The sequence below is a fragment of the Typopeltis vanoorti genome, chromosome 15, assembly GCF_054136105.1.
Source record: "Typopeltis vanoorti isolate ZY-2024b chromosome 15, IOZ_Tvanoo_1.0, whole genome shotgun sequence".
Taxonomy (NCBI): Eukaryota; Metazoa; Arthropoda; class Arachnida; order Uropygi; family Thelyphonidae; genus Typopeltis; species Typopeltis vanoorti.
Genome location: NC_143563.1, coordinates 408,503 through 424,927, shown reverse-complemented (window position 1 = coordinate 424,927; position 16,425 = coordinate 408,503). Strand labels below are relative to the sequence as shown.

Sequence of the window (16,425 nt, the reverse complement as noted above, 5' to 3'; positions counted from 1 at the left end):
CTGGAAGCCCATTGTCTGATGCTGAAACTAATGTATCAGCTAAAGGCTTTTTTTTACATAATATTGAATGCAATCTGTCAGGACTTTCCAGCAAATATGCTAATAAACTATGCTTTGAAGCTGCTACTTCATTTTTTAAAAGCAAATTATTTCCATGTAATTTATGTAGTGCTGAAACCCATGCACTGTTCAAGAAAAAATCAAGACAAAACAGCAAATCTATTTTAAAAAAGCAGATAAATGAGAAGTGGTAATGGATAAGAACGACTATGAGAGGAAGATAGACTGCCTTTTACAGGATACCTCCGCTTATCAAGAAATTAGTTGTAACCCTACAAAAATGCAAATTAAACAATTAAATGAGCCACTTGATGAAGTTGTTAGTTGGGATCAAAATACTTTCGACAAGTTGCACACTCATTTGGAAGAACTCCTCATTTATATGGCCTCCCAGAAATTCATAAAGAAGATTATCCAGTAAGACCCATCGTGAATTCTACTGATTCTTCCATCTATAGAAATGCTAAAAAAGTCACATTCATTAACTTCCCATACTGTACAATCCAGATCATTGATCAAGAATTCCACACATTTTCTTGAGAAAATCAAGGGTATTCAAAATACAAGAATTGGATTTGTTGGTCAGTTTTGACACTGTTTCCCTCTTTACCAACATTCCATTATCTGACACTGTTAATTTACTATGATGATTACCCTCCTAATATTGCAAAGATTTTTTAATTTCTTATACAATCAGGATATTTCAGCTGGAAAACCAAGATCTATAGACAAGAAGGTGTTGCCGTGGGTAGCCCTCTGTCTCCACCTTTGGCAAACTATTTTCTGAATCATCTGGAAGATACATTGTTCTCATCCATTCATCCCCAACCCTCTCATTGGTTTCATTATGTTGATCATGTCTGCTGTTTGGCCTCATTCTGAAAATGAACTTCTCACTTTCCTGCAACAAATCAATAGCCTTCACCCACACATTAAATTAACCTTTAAAAATGAAAAGGCTGGTAGTTAATCATTCTTGGACATCCTTCTTACATGCAGTCTCTGGTAATTTATCAACCAGTGTTTATTGAAAACCTACCTTTACTGCCAGACACATTCATCAAAAGTCTGCTCACTGCACCTCTCAAAAAATTAGTGTTATCAAATCATTAATTAATAGAGCACATAAGTTGTGCACCTCTCCCTCAAGCTTACAACGCTATCAAATTGTTAATGGAATTTAATGGTCATAACCCTAATCAAATCCAGCAGATAACTGACGCCTATGTTCCAACACCTCAGGATTCTTCAACAGACCGCAGGGTTCCAATCCTTTATATTTCTGGAATCTCTGAACCAATTCATAGAATTCTGAAGAAGTATCATCTCATACCCACATATTTTCCCATCAACAAAATTTCTCATCTATTGCCATCTACAAAAGACAAACTGTCACCTCCATCATTAGGTTGCGTTTACCAGATGAACTAAAACTAAAACACAGGGTGATTCAAAAAGATGGACTCGATTTCGTACAGCTATATTTCCTGAACTATACATCGTATGTGAATGATAGACATAACATTTGAAAGAGCAGATCCTAAAGTTTGAAATACTACCACTAGAGCACTTGTTTAGTGAACAGCAGCGTCAGTTGTGAGCAAAATGGCTACTATGCGGCACAAAATTTTCTGCTTTTGTGAGCTCATTAAAACCGAGTCGCCGACTGTGGTGCAGCGTGCGTTTTGTCATTGTTTTAATATTAAACCTCCAACGAGGAAGAGCATTTGTCGTTGGAATTATCAATTTGAGCAAACAGGTTGTCTGTGTAAGGGAAAAAGCTCGGGCGTGTATAGGAGGAGAACATGAGAACGAATTCAGCTACCATCTTGATGTTATCTGTGCGGCAGGAGGGGGGACACATTGAACATCTATAAACTTTATTGTGAGTATAATCAAATATACTTTACATCATATTTGTCACTAGTTCTATGCTTGATATATAGACTTACAAAATTGAATCCATCTTTTTTGAATCACCATGTACTTTGGGAAAACAGGCCGTTCTGCGAAAAAAATAATTAATGAACATCAATTTATATCGAATACATGAAACTTCAAAAGTCTGGTCTGGAACAACATAGTATTGACACTAAACACAGTATCCAGTGGAATGAAGCTTGTCTTCTCCATAGAAGCAGGTTTAAATATGAACGACTTTTCAAAGTAAGTTGTGAAGCCCTTTTCTTCTTATTGTGCTATCTTCTATCGAAGGTCAGCGACCATCTTGGCGAACAAACTGCAGTCTTGTGCTAATCTGAGCAGTTGTGCACTGCTCTTTCCTGTCCACGTCTTGATGTTGTCAAACTATGATATTCTTTTTCTTCCTCTAGTTCCTTGCCATCAATTCTTCCTACCAAAATAGTTTGTAGAAGTTGGTATTTGCTGTTTCTCATGATGTGGCCAAGATATGATGTTTTTCGTTTCTTGATTATTTGTACAAGATGTTTAGCTTTGCCAATGGATTTTAAGACATCTTCATTGGTAATTTTTTCTGTCCATGATATCTTTAGCATTCTTCTGTATAGCCACATCTCAAAGGCTTCGATTTTCTTGATGGTGTCGCCTTCAATGTCCATGTTTCAATTCCATAGAGCAGAATAGACCACACGTAACATTTCAGCATTCGGCATCTGACTTGCATGTTTAGGTCTTAATTGCAGAATAGTGTTCTCATTTTCATGAAGGACTGCTGTGCAACTTCAATCCTTGTCTTTATATCTATTAGCCCTTTTACATCTGTCAAATCTGAATAATCGGAATGATTGTCTCTCTCTCTCTCTCTCCCCAAAAAGTTTGGGAGATTCTTACCTTATGTAAGAATCTCCCAATTAAAAATTGAAATATTAAAAACCATCAAAAATAGTTTTTATTATTATTATTATTTATTAATATTCATTTCTAGCAAGCAGGAACAGTTTTTAATTGGTAAACCACTGAAGGCTGTATGTACCTTGTATTTCCATTCCTTTGATTTGCTTGTTTCTACACACTGATGATGAACTGTTATTTTCAGTATAAAATATCTGTACTTTCATTTCATTAAAGTTAATTACTGTGGTTATCATGTAATTTATCGTTTATAGTCAAGCCACAGGTACCTTTAAAGATTAAAGATAAAGATGATATTGGGATTATGGAATACACGAGGACAGACCATGAACTGCAGTCATCTGTAAATAGCAGAAAGATGGGTGATAGGGGTCTACAAACTTCTGAAAGGATGTTACAGGTTAATAACTAATGAAAAATTTTCATTATATGGAAGGTGAGGAGAAGAAAAGGAAGTTTGAGTGTGGTTAAGAAAGGGGTGAAAGCTAGATTTTCTCCTGCAGAGCAGTGAACGAGTGGATCAGTTTTCCTGCTAAAGTGTTGCACTAGTGCATCTAGTGTGAATTAGTTTAAGAGAAGGTATGACAATGAAGATATCGTCGTGTGCACATAAAGACCAAGGAAATGTGGTTCAAAGTCTGAGAAACAGATAGAAGAGGAGATATTATAAAAAATATATAAGTTAGTAAGAGATCTTAACTATATAGAACACAAGTGAGACACAACTCAAGACAGGTGGAGAGAGAGAACTCGGAGTCATGTGCAGAAACTGAGTAAGGATGTGATTAGGAAGTACGTGCAGGTTTTCGTGGTTGATCCTTTCATGGCACATGAGCATGCTAATGTGCTGCCAGTGTATGTTGTGAACATATCTTTGGTGAATGTTCTGTAAAGAAAGATGTAATAGTTATTTAGCCATTTTGTGACCTGGAGGAGGCCCTATCTGGATGATAAGGCTTAACTCACAGGGCAGCCTACATAATTATAATCTTTTAATAGGAGTGACATATGCAGTGGGATCTAGATGATAACATGGGCTATTTGGATATTGAAAATGCATTAGATCATTTATTTCATGATAAATTCATTGTCAGATTGAAGGAAATGAAAGTGAATGAACAGTTGGAAAGGTAGATAGCAGTGATGGCTTATAAAGCAGTCTTTAGAAGGAACTAATTAAGGCAAAAGAAAAGTTAAAATAAATTTGAAATAGCAACATAAGAAAATTACTGGGGATGCCATGGTTATCAATTTCGGATGAATTTTTTTTTTTTTTTTTCAGGTGGCTACAAGACTTCTGTTAACCTTGTAATAAAACAGAACACAATGTAACAAAGGACAAAATTTGAGATGCAATTCATTTAGAGTAAAATTTTTATGGAAACATAAAACACACAGCAGTTACAATACAAACCTCTATCTAACTGAAGTTTATATTTTTCTTCAATTCCTTGAAAACTTACTGTGATGAAGAAATTTTTGAATAATTCATTCTTCTGAATAATCTTCATATAATTACTGTTAATAACAACATCATAAGCAGTGCATGGATGGCCACCTATAAGGCAAAAATATTAAGAGACATAAGAACAAAAACAAAGTAATGCAAAAGAGATAAAAGTAAATATACATGTCATTTAAAAGTTCTGAACACTGTATTCCTGTTGTTGAACCAAAACAATTATTTAACAAAATATACTTAGAGGCTTTCAAGAAAATCTCTATTCTGTCTTATTACTGCCTCCCAAGATTTGGGAGGCAGTAATATGACAGATTAGAGATTTTCAAGAGTAAACGACTTGTATGCTTTTTTTTGTTGATGTGTTAATGGCATCTCTCCTATTGTACTCAAACATTGTGCTCCAGAGCTAACACATGTCCTCTACTACCATCCCTTAAATCTTCTATACTCAGCTGGCACCTATCCCATCTCATGGTAGGTGTATTTGGATGGTAGGCTTTTGTCTCCCTTTTTTGACACATATCCAATCCATGCCAAAAAAGGAAGACAAAAGCCTACCATCCAAATACTGACCAACTGCCATCACCTCAATCCTCTCCGAAATAATGGAAAAAGTTATCAATTATCAACTTCACTACCTAGAAGTTCATCAGTAACCACTAGTATAGATTCAGCCAATCCAGATCCATGGCTGATATTTTAGCCTACATCACTCACCACTGAACATGTGGCATGAAAAGCTTCAGAGAAGTGTGTTCTGCTGTGCTTGACATTTTCAAGGCTATTGATTGTATTTGGCATCAAAGCATGCTTTGCAAACTACTTTTCTTCAGTCTACCTGCCACCCTCCGTAACTGGATAGTCAGCTTTCTCTCTGGTCATTCACTGAGTGTCATGGTGGATATACTCTCTCTGTTTGAGCTTTGCCACCAATGCAGGAGTGCTTCAGGACTCTGTTCTCTCACTACCTCTTTCTCTAATCCATAAATGACTACTCTCAATCGCTACAAATCCTATCCACAGCTTTGCTGATGATAGCACTCTCCATTCATCCTACTGCTTTGACAAGCTATGTAGTTCCCAGACATCCCTTACATCAAGATTATCTGCAACCAGTGCCTTAAAAACTGATCTCTAACCATCCTTTGATGGGGTAAGGATAACCTTGTCACCTTCAATGCCTCCAAAATGCAGTCCTACATTTTCTCTTGCAAAAGAATCTCAGATCATCTTCCCTCATCCTCAGTAATACACCCATCACCAGACAGGATGAACTATCTCTCCTTGAACTGACATTTACCTCCAACTTCTCTTGGCACAAAAACATCATATCAATAACTTTCTCAGCATCTATAAAACTAGGAATTCCATTCTGCTCAAAACAGCTATTTTACACCCACTCAGCTATTAACCCTATATAAATCCAAAATCCACCCATTCTTAGAATAGTATTCATACATTTGAAGTAGTGCACCTAAAACCTCCTTAAAATTTCTTGATGCTATCCAGAGGAGAGCAATTCAGCTCATGGATGACCCTTGCCACACAGGCTCATTTCAACCTCTATCCCACAAATGCAATGTTTCAACTCCGTCTCTCTTCTATAGGTATTTCCATGGTAACTGCTCCAGTGAATATGCAAACATCATTCTTCCAATTACTATTAGGCCAGTTAAAACAAGGGCAGCAGTTGCCCAATTACCCTTTACAGTACAACTGCAAATTGATTGAACCTGCTTCTATTCTTCCTCATTTATTCCATCTACCTCTGTCCTTTGGCATAGCCTTCTCCATGATGTGTTTCCCAACAATTTCGATCTACAGCTCTTTAAGAAGAATGTCGACAGTTTTTTTTTTTTCTCAATCCATATCTGCATCTCACACATAGCATTGATGTATTATAGGTTTTTGTACCTCTCATGTCCTGGGATAAATAAATAAATATATATATATATATATATATAAAAAAACTTTGGTTGTTGACATGGTATTTTTTTTTTTTTTTTTGATGAGAAGTGTTTCTATGATAAGAAATGACTTTTCAGTTCTGTTCAAAATCTTATACCTATCCTTTTGTTCTGTCCTAATTCTGTTTGCAAACTGTCCACCTTTAGTGTCACAATGATGAGAAGGACTTCTGCAATGCCATTGTGAGATACTTGCTGGTCATCTTTCAGCTGGTGGGGAATGCACTTGTCAGCAGCTTTTCTCTGCTTCAAAATGTCCAGAACTATAAAAAACAGATAATGTTTGCTTCAACTGTGATTTATTCACAAATTCTGCACTGATTGTCTTTTTAGCAGGTGGATAACAACTGCTAATGAGCCATATGTAGTTGTCAATGCTTACCACTTCTTTGATTGCTTGTCTGACATTCACCAATGCGAGACACCACTATGTCAACGTGTAGTAATTCACCATAACATTTCACTGAACTTTTTAAAAAGTATTGTGAATATCAGTTTGCACAAGCTAAATTAGAAACGTTAAATCTAATTGATGAAATATGCTCAAAAGCATTTCTCCACCTCTTCTACAGACAGCTGTCTGGGATATATCATTAACCCAATTTCAACCAAATTTGGAATATATTTGTTTCTTTTGCTAAAATCATCCAAGATATTCAGCTTCTTATCAAACTAAAAAGAACAGTGGATGGAGAGTAATTCATCTACAAGTCATAACTAGTTTTGACGAAATGTGAAATATATCATTTCATACATGTTTCATTAATGCTCCTAACAATTAGAAACAAAATAAAATGGAGTTATCACAGTGGAAATCACTTTTCAGTTGCAGACACCTCTACAGGGTGAATCATTCATGTGATTTTGTCACAATATGCAACACAGTTTTTCGGATAGTGCTTAAAGTTCTCTGAAAACTTCAGTCCAACAGGACCAAAACAAATGGTAGAAAAAAAAAAAAAAAGAACTGTGGGGGAGATATCACTTCCTCCAAAGAATTCTGTACACTGAATTGTTGAATCTTTATAAACAAGTGGATTTGCAAGGCAGTTACTTTCTTCACAAACAACACTAATCATTATCCGAATTTCTCTAAGAAATTCAGCCTAATCAGAAAAGAAGAATGAAAATATTTTGCATGCAGAAGTAAAGTGTGAAAGCAGATGGATGTTTTTCACTTGGTTACAGAATAAATTATACTTAATAAGAAATTATATGCTTGTTTAATCCTTTATAGAAGTGAACGCAAACAAAGTTTGCACATGAAGTATCTTCCAGACAATGCTACTTGTACGCAGAGGCTGATGACGTTAAATCAATTGCTTTGATATCCCATACTAAGGAAATTGGCACACTTCCTTTCTGATATGTAAAATACAAAGCATTATAGAAGGGTCATTACTGGTTTAAACTTTAATTGAGGTTTCTTTAGTGGAGCCAGATCAAGGTAAATATTAAGGTTGAATTAATCCAGAATTCATATATTTCCTCATATACAAGTAGTGAAAAAAATGAATCATCTTATTATTAAAATCCTCTGAATCAGTGATAGTTGTAAACATTTTTGCTTGGTTACAAAGTAAATTAAATTTAACAAGAAATTATATTTTTTAATTCTTTATCGTAGTTTTGGATGTGAAATATTGTCATGGCAAGGCTATTTGTATATAGAAGGTGATAACTTCACATCAGTTGCCTTAGAATCCTATAATGCAGTGCACACTTCTTCATACACATACATGCATGTTTGAAAGGAAGTGGTCTTTGCATTATGGGATACCAAGAAACTTGTATATGAGAAATATATAACTTCTACATTAATTCAACCTTGATATCTCTTCTGGATCTGGTTCCCACTTGATTTCAGTAAAAGTTGAAACCTGTTTCAGTAGTGACCCTTCCTATTATGCATATCTTTACATAAATCCAAAAGAGTGAGTGCTTTGCATTATGGGATACGAATACAGCTGATGTGAAGTAATCAGCGTCTATATAAAAGTACTGAAAAAATTGGTCAAAAAGAGAATTCAAGAATGGATGGATAAAAATATGATACTGTATGAGGGGCAACATGGCTTTGTGAAGGGTCGGTGACGCCTTAGTAATGTGCTCTTTTTTTACGATAGAGAAACAGCAAAGTTGGATGAAGGAAATGGTTACATGATGATTCTGCTGGATTTTGCAAATCCATTTGACAGAATACCACATGGAACTATGTTATGCAAATTAGAACAAATGGGGATGGATATGACACTGGTTAAGTGGATAAGACGGTGGTTGCTGGACAGATATCAAAAAGTGGTATATGGAGGGAAAGAATCAAAGCGAAAACAGGAGACATTTGCTTCCATGCCTAATCAATCTAATCTATCTAGACACAAAAGTATTCCCTAGTGGGGAATCGAACCCTGGTCTCCCGTGTGACAGGAAGGGATACTTACCACTATACTACCGAGAACTATGAGAGCTCTACTCCAATTATCTGGAATTCGTCCCTCTGTCCAGATCTTCTGAACTATGCAGTGCAGCCCCTGTAAGACTTTTATACCCCCCCCCCACATTTGAGCATTTCTGGTCGAATATCATTCTACTCCTGCTGCTTTTCCACATTTCAGGCTTTTGATGGTTTTTTCTACTTCAAGTACGAATATGTATTCCTGACTGCATGTCTTTTGAGTGATTTTACCACTGTGCTATCATCATTACTTGTTTCAATTAGCAATTTTTTGAAGTAATTACTTCATACATCAAGGATATCTTTTCCATCAGTTTTCATATCACCTTAATCATCTCTAATTCCTTTACAGCACTCTGTCCTCCATTTCTGAGCTTTTTCAACAGCCGCCAGAATATTTTGCCACCTTCCTGATATTCATTTTCTTGTAGAAAGGCTTAAACGCTGGTTAAGCATGATAATTAATACTTAAGGAATTGACAGCATACACTAGAAATATAAATTAAAACAACTTTAATATATACTTTCCGATATTTCGGCAATGTCACGTTGCCATCTTCATGGGAACTTAAGATAAAGACACGTGCACGCAAGTGCTATATAACAGCAAATGAGAAACAAAGTGAGGAAGCTACCGTTTTCCTAACATCCTGATGGTGCACATCCCCCATGGCCACAGTGGCATTCCCCTTATCGGCGTTGGTGATAACTATTTCTTTGTTTTTCTTCATTTCCTGTAGAGACTGATATTCACTAATGGATATGTTGGTTTTTGGTGGTTTTGCTTTTGTGAGAACAGAAGCTACATTCAATCTAATATTGTTGGCGATGTGGTTTGCAAGGTTGTGAATCCCGCATTCAATCCAGATCATTAATTCCTCGGCTGGTAATTTCCTAGGAGCAATGGCGAAGTTGTGATCACATGACAGAGCGTTGAGTGCTTCAGGCTTAATAACTGAAGAAAGGTTAACTACAGTGTTGGTTTGTAGTTTTGGTTTGAACGTCGAGTTCTTTTTCAATTTATCAAACTTGTTGATATGTCGATTCTCGAATTCTTCTTCAGTTATCTTGAAGCCTGAAGCACTCAACGCACTGTCACGTGGTCACAACTTCGCCATTGCTCCAAGGAAATTACCGGCAGAGGAATTAATGATCCGGATTGAACACGGGATTTGCCACCTTCCAAACCACACCTTGGTTTTCTCAGTTTATAGAAAACCCACCCATACAGGCAGATACATTCACAAACAATCCTTCCACCCCCCCCTCACAACAATATGGAGTTATTAAGACACTATTCAATAGGGCTAAACTAATCTGTTCAAATGACCAAGACCTAACCACGGAACTAAATCACATCCTTAACACTTTCTCGGCCAATGGCTAACCCCCCCCCCCCAAAAAAAAAAATTCCAAAAAATACTAAAGCCAGTTATCAGACCGTGCGGTTAGCCTAGTGGCTTTGCGCTTCGCAACCATATGCCTGGGGAAGGAGTGCCCCTGGTTCGATTCCCGTTGTAGACGTGAGGAATTTGAGGATCTTCCTCAGGCATAGCCAAGTTAGCCGGTCTTGGGCACGGTCAGTAGGGTTTTTTCCGCCAGTTTATCTGGCGTTTTTCATCCCGCAAACAGGCAAACCGGCCCCGTGAACATACGCCTCTACAGTCAAAAATATATCCTCCTCCCCCCAGTGGCAGACCAGGCGACGGGTCGGTTGGGAGTAGTACTAACAAGAAGTCGCATATAAGTAACACGCGGACCCTGCATAGGAAGCGGGAATAACGCGTAGAAGAAGAAGAAGACTAAAGCCAGTTATCCACAACCCACCTCCCCCTTTCACAAAAAAGTTTACTCTAAATCCATCACCATTCCCTACATCAGAGGCACCTCGAAAAAAATCAACAAAACCCTAAAAAAACATGACTTGACCACTTGTTACAGACCATATAGAAAATTGGCATCCCTTATCCGCTCCACTAAAGACTAACCACTTCCTCTAGACCTACCTGGTGTATACCAGGTCTCTTGCAGCTGTAAATTGTCCTACTTTTGGCCAAACAGCCAGGACAGCAAATATCAGAATCTCAGAACACAAGGACTACATCCGATTTCACCAGTACAGCCACTCTGGGCTTGCAGACCATGCTCTGGATACTCGCCACAGAATAAGGTGGAAGAACGCCACAGTAATACACAGCAGCAAGTTCAAATATGAAAGACTGTTCATGAAATCAGCCTCAGCCCTTAGGAACATGCCAAACCTCAACAAATTTGGATGCATGAGACTGTACCAAATTTGGGAAACATACATCAGAAGAAGTTCAGCCCAAAGGCTGAGAACACCTAATATAGCCCACCGGGGGGGGGACTTTAGGAAAACGGTAGCTTCCTCGCTTTGTTTCTCATTTGCTGTTATGTAGTACTTGCGTGCACATCATTATTTTAAGTTCCCATGAAAATGGAAACGCGACGTTGCCGAAATATTGTAAAGTATATATTAAAGTTGATTTAATTTATATTACTAGTGTATGCTGTCAATTCCTTAAGTATTAATTATCATATTTTCTATGTTCTCATCAAAGTCTTCCCATGACTTTTGATTAGCTAGTTTTACACAGTGTTTAGCTTTCTTACATTTGTCTCTGTATTCTCTAAGAGCACAAGTTGACTAATTTGCAGAACTTTTGATATGCTTTCTTATTTTCCTTCAATGCTTCTTTAACTTCCTGTGTCCACCATGGAGTTCAGATTTTTCTATCTTTGAAGACAACCTCAGCACATGCCTCTCTGGCTGAATCAATCAATGTTTTCTTCAGGATTTCCCACTGAATCTCCAAGGTTTGGTTCCTATTCTCAAACTCTCATTTTTTCTTGAATAATGTTTGTGTATTTTAGTCTACAGTTCACATCTGAGAGCTACTCAACTTTCATTCACTTTAAAACTTTCTTACATGTTGTTCTTCTTCTTTTCAATATGAAATTCAATTTTATCCTGCTCAAGACTAAATGGTGATCACTTCCAATTTCAAATCCTCTGTACACTCTAGTGTCCTGCACAAGTGAGAAAACATCGCTATCAACAGTGACAGTCAATGAGATTTTTCTTATTCCTTGCATCTTTTCTCCATGTGAATTTGTACACATTTTTATGCTTGAACATAAAAATTATGTTCCAACATAAAATCATGTTCCAAATAATGTGTTGGTAATAACCATTCAATGTTCTGAGCAGAAATCCAACACTGAAATCAATGTTCTGAGCAGAAATCCAGGTATTTGCCATTATTATTAGGTTTGCTCTTTTCTCCAAATTTTCCCAAAATATTTTTGTATGTCTGACAATTATTTCCTACTCTGCTATTTAGATCCCCAACAAGGACCAACTTTTCTATTTTCATTGTGTCAGTTGCTTTTTCTGAAGCCTCAAAAAATTCCTCCACTTCTACCTTAGTAGAGCCTTCTGCGGGACCGTACATACAAATAAGCCTCATTGTCCAGTTCCCAATTCTGATATTTGTCCACATCGCTCTACTTGATATTGCATGCCATTCAAGAAGATTGCCCTTGTGTTTTGTGTTCAATACTATAGCTACACCTTCTTTTCTCTGACTGTCATTGCCTGAATATAACCTTTTGTATTTATTGCTCAGAAAAATTTCACAAGATTTTGTCTTTTTAGTTTCAGTCACTCCTAATATGTCAATCTGGTACTCATCCAATTCCTCAGCTAGCTCCATTTCTTTGACATTCAGGCTTCTTATGTTCATAGTACTGATCTTGAACTCTGGTGATTGTTAGTTAGGATGTGTTTCAGGATTTGTTCCAGTAGCTGACTTTTTGCTGTTTGCTCTGGTTCTCTGGTGAAAACAACAGGGGCCTTGTTTAATCATGCAACATTGTACCATAATTTTATATTTTGGTTTAAGCTATAAGAATATAATTTGTTCAGTTAAATCCCAAATTGCCAACCCATCCTTGTTTGTTCAGTATCCAGATAGATACCTAACAGGGTGCACCGTGAGAAGGTGAGGATTGGACATTAGGCCAAAAAGTCCTGGTTGGTTCTTTGCATTCTTTTAAAGGCTATGTGGAGGTCTCCTCTCAGTTATATAGTTCTGAACCTTATTATGTATGGTTGTTTTGTTGCACTTGATTTTTAGTCATATTATTTATATAATGATATTATAGTATTATAATTAAAGGAAACACAAATTGATGTATGAAATAATGAATGACATTTTATTTATTGAAATCATTAAATTGTTGCATTAATTTATAATAAAATTTTAATCATTGTCATAAAATTTATGATATAATATGCATTTTACTAAAATTAAATGTATATAAAAAAGCATGATCAGTTTCAGATCAGGAAATTTAAATTTATGAAATGTCTCAAGTCTCGAGCTGTTTTTCCCAGGACTCAAGAAGAGAAAGAGTTGAAAATTTCCTAGTCCTTCATTCTATCATTCCTCTGCTTTCTTCAAAAATTGTAAGAGCAAGAAAAGCTACTGGTCAGCATCCATTTACTATCCACTATTAAACTTATCAAACCAATGTCTCATTCTAATTCTCTTTCATTCCATCTACCTCTGTTCTATTGAACGGCCTCCTTCATTCTATCTTCCTCAGCACTACAACTTTCAACTATTCAAAAAACATGTCAACAAATTTCTTCTTTCTTTTCTCCCTCTTACTCACACTTTGTACCAGTGTGCTATAGGTCTGACAACCTATCATGTAGGGTTGACGAAAGTTTTTCCACTTAGTTGTACTATAAATTAAAGATACTAAGAAATTACACTCTTGGTTTAATCCTTCATCCAAGTGTAAGCAAACAAAGTTTTCACCTGAAGCAACTTCAAGACTGGGAAACTCATATCCAGAGGCTAATGACTTCACATCACTTGCCTAAATTTTAGTAATAGTAATTTAAGTTTAATTTTGGTAATAAGGTGTGACACCTTTTGGCTACTTGCATATGGAAATATGACCTCTCCATTATTCCAATCTTGGTATCACTTCTGGGTCTGGCTCCCACTGATGAGACCTCAATAAAGGTCAAAACAGTCTGGGTATGCATAATGCATAGCATTATACATGTCCAAAAGGATATGTGCTTAGCATATATTGTGGGATACTAAGGAAGGTGATGTGAAGTCAGCCTCCAGATTCAAGTTGCCGAGTCCTGAAGTTACTTCAGGTGTAAACTTTGTTTGCTTACACTTGGATAAAGGATTGAACTAATTAAATTAGGTTCCACTCCACGTTGTTCCAACATAAAGATATGCATATATTCACAAAGCAAAAGAGAGAGAGAGAGAGAGATCGAGTATACAAGAAATTAAAAATGTTTTCCTGACTATCTCATTGTTGACAGAGATATCTTTATACAAGTTCAGGATACAACAACAGGATTTGAAATAGAAAGTAATTACTATTTAGTTTTGAATAGGATAAAATTCAATATCATATTGAAAACAAAAATATCATCATCAAATTCCTTATATGTATACCAAGTCTTATACAAGATACTAATAATTATATGGCATGATTAAGTTCACATTATTATTAACTTCTTATTAACATTTTCCTCCAAATTAGTCAGGTGTACAACAATACTTTCAAAATTTATATTCACTCTCCTAAGGGACTTGACTTTGATCTAGCTTATCTATATCTTGAACTTCCTCTGGATCTATTTTCTTGCTTTGCCGTATGGAAACAAAGGATTGGCTCATAATTATAACCTTTCCAAACGGAAAATTCCTCAGTTTGGAAAGGAATAAAATTATACTGGAATAAAATAGTCTCGTCTTTCAGTTAATTTTACATCACACCATCTTCACACACACCTCTTTATCTTCCTGTTTGTCTTAAATGTAGCAATTTGAATAGCTTTCCTAACAACACCTTCTCATATGCCTTTTCCTTGTTACACTGCAATGATTTCTCAGCTATTTGTCATAAAGTGAAAATTTTATCCTGACAATACCTATTTGGCCCAAACCTCTTTTAATTTTTTTTTTTTTTTTTTTTTTTGTCCACTTCTGAAGCACAGAATATTCAGTAGAGTGATTCGTCTATAATTCTCACGCTGTTTTATTTTCCATTTTAAACCCTCTGTCCAAAAAGAAACCGAACTTTTCGAAAATAGAAGAAACTAGTGGGGCCACCTGTTGTATCTTTTTGTTGTCAAAAGTGGCAACCTTCATTAGTGTTGTGTCAACTGTTTATGACATTTGTTTCATTAGAAGCCTAGTTATAGTGCCAAGAGTGACAGTGTGTTTTGGTGAATGGTCGGTCGTCACGATATTCATGCCATATGTGACGAATTCTCGCTATCAATCGCTTCAAAACTTCGAGATAAAACTCACCATTGACCAGGCAGAACAAATTCTTTGCAGATAATGCCCTTGGAATCGTAGAAACAAATTAACATTGTCTTTACTTTTGACTTCTCCAAGCTCGTCACACTTTTTTTCGGATGCCCCTCTTCTGGTGGTTTTCACCCCATACTCTGTTTTGGGCTCATACTCATTTTGAGCCCAAAACAGCTTTGTTTTGGGTTCATATTCAAAACATCATGTTTCGTCACCAGTAATGATCGTTACAAGGAAGTTTTGAGTCCTTACGAGCAGTTTTAATGAGGTCCTTGCAGAGTTCAATTCAATACATTTTTTGGTCGTCGGTCAACTTGTGGGGAACAAATCACGAATTCAATTTACGAAGGCCCAAACTCTCGGTCAAAATGTTGTGCACAGCTGATTTTGGAATCCCCAATTCATCTTCAATCATTCTCACGGACGAGTTCGGGTTTTCTTTGATGAAATCACACACTTTTTGGATGTTAACTTCACTCAGTCCAGTTTTTGGACGGCCCAGCTTTTCATCGTCCTCAAGCGTCTCACGACCACTTTGAGTCACTTAAACCACTCATAAACTTGAGTATGGGATAAGCATTAATGATGGTATGTTGAAGCATTTGATGTTTTGGTAAAACTTTTACCAAGTTTAACACAAAAGTCAATCGCAGCTCTCTGAAAATCATTTTCCGACCGTTTGTCAAAACACAGTCACTTTTGGCACTATAAGTCGGCTTCTAATGAAACAAATGTCATAAACAGTTGACACAACACTAATGAAGGTTGCCGCTTTCGACAACAAAAAGATACATCAGGTAGTGCCACCAGTTTCTTCTATTTTCGAAAAGTTTGGTTTCTTTTTTGGACAGAGAGGATATAGATAGCTATCATTAGTGCTCTACATCAAGCATCTGGAATACAACCTTCTGAATTATGCAGTATAGCTACTTGTAACATTATACCTTGATATTTCAGCATTTCTGATTGAATATCATCTAATCCAGCTATCTTATCACATTTCAGAAAAGGTAGTTGTAAATGATGACATTCTGCTAGAAATACTCAAAAGAAAAAATATGCAAAGTTTTAAGAAAATAATTAAAGTTATGCACCTTTCAGAGGTGAACTGTAGACTTGAATATACATATGTGGTGACGACCTTTTCTGTCATGTTCTAATTTACCATCTAGATTCAAGTCACTTTTATGAATAAAATAACTAATTGAGAAGAGATCACCGATCCAAAAGTAGGGAAATTTATATTTATACTGCGCCACCCTATTC

General features: G+C 36.3%; 1 protein-coding gene across 2 annotated transcripts in view; it reads right to left on the bottom strand.

Moving 5' to 3' along the window:
- Window positions 1-16,425, bottom strand: part of LOC150098289 (PIH1 domain-containing protein 1-like) — a 212,335-nt gene that overhangs the window by 137,559 nt on the left and 58,351 nt on the right. For both annotated transcript variants that reach the window (XM_090405512.1, XM_090405514.1), the window contains exon 4: window positions 4,307-4,450. In XM_090405512.1, coding sequence (XP_090261638.1) covers window positions 4,307-4,450 — 144 coding nt within the window. The remainder of the gene's footprint in view (window positions 1-4,306; window positions 4,451-16,425) is intronic.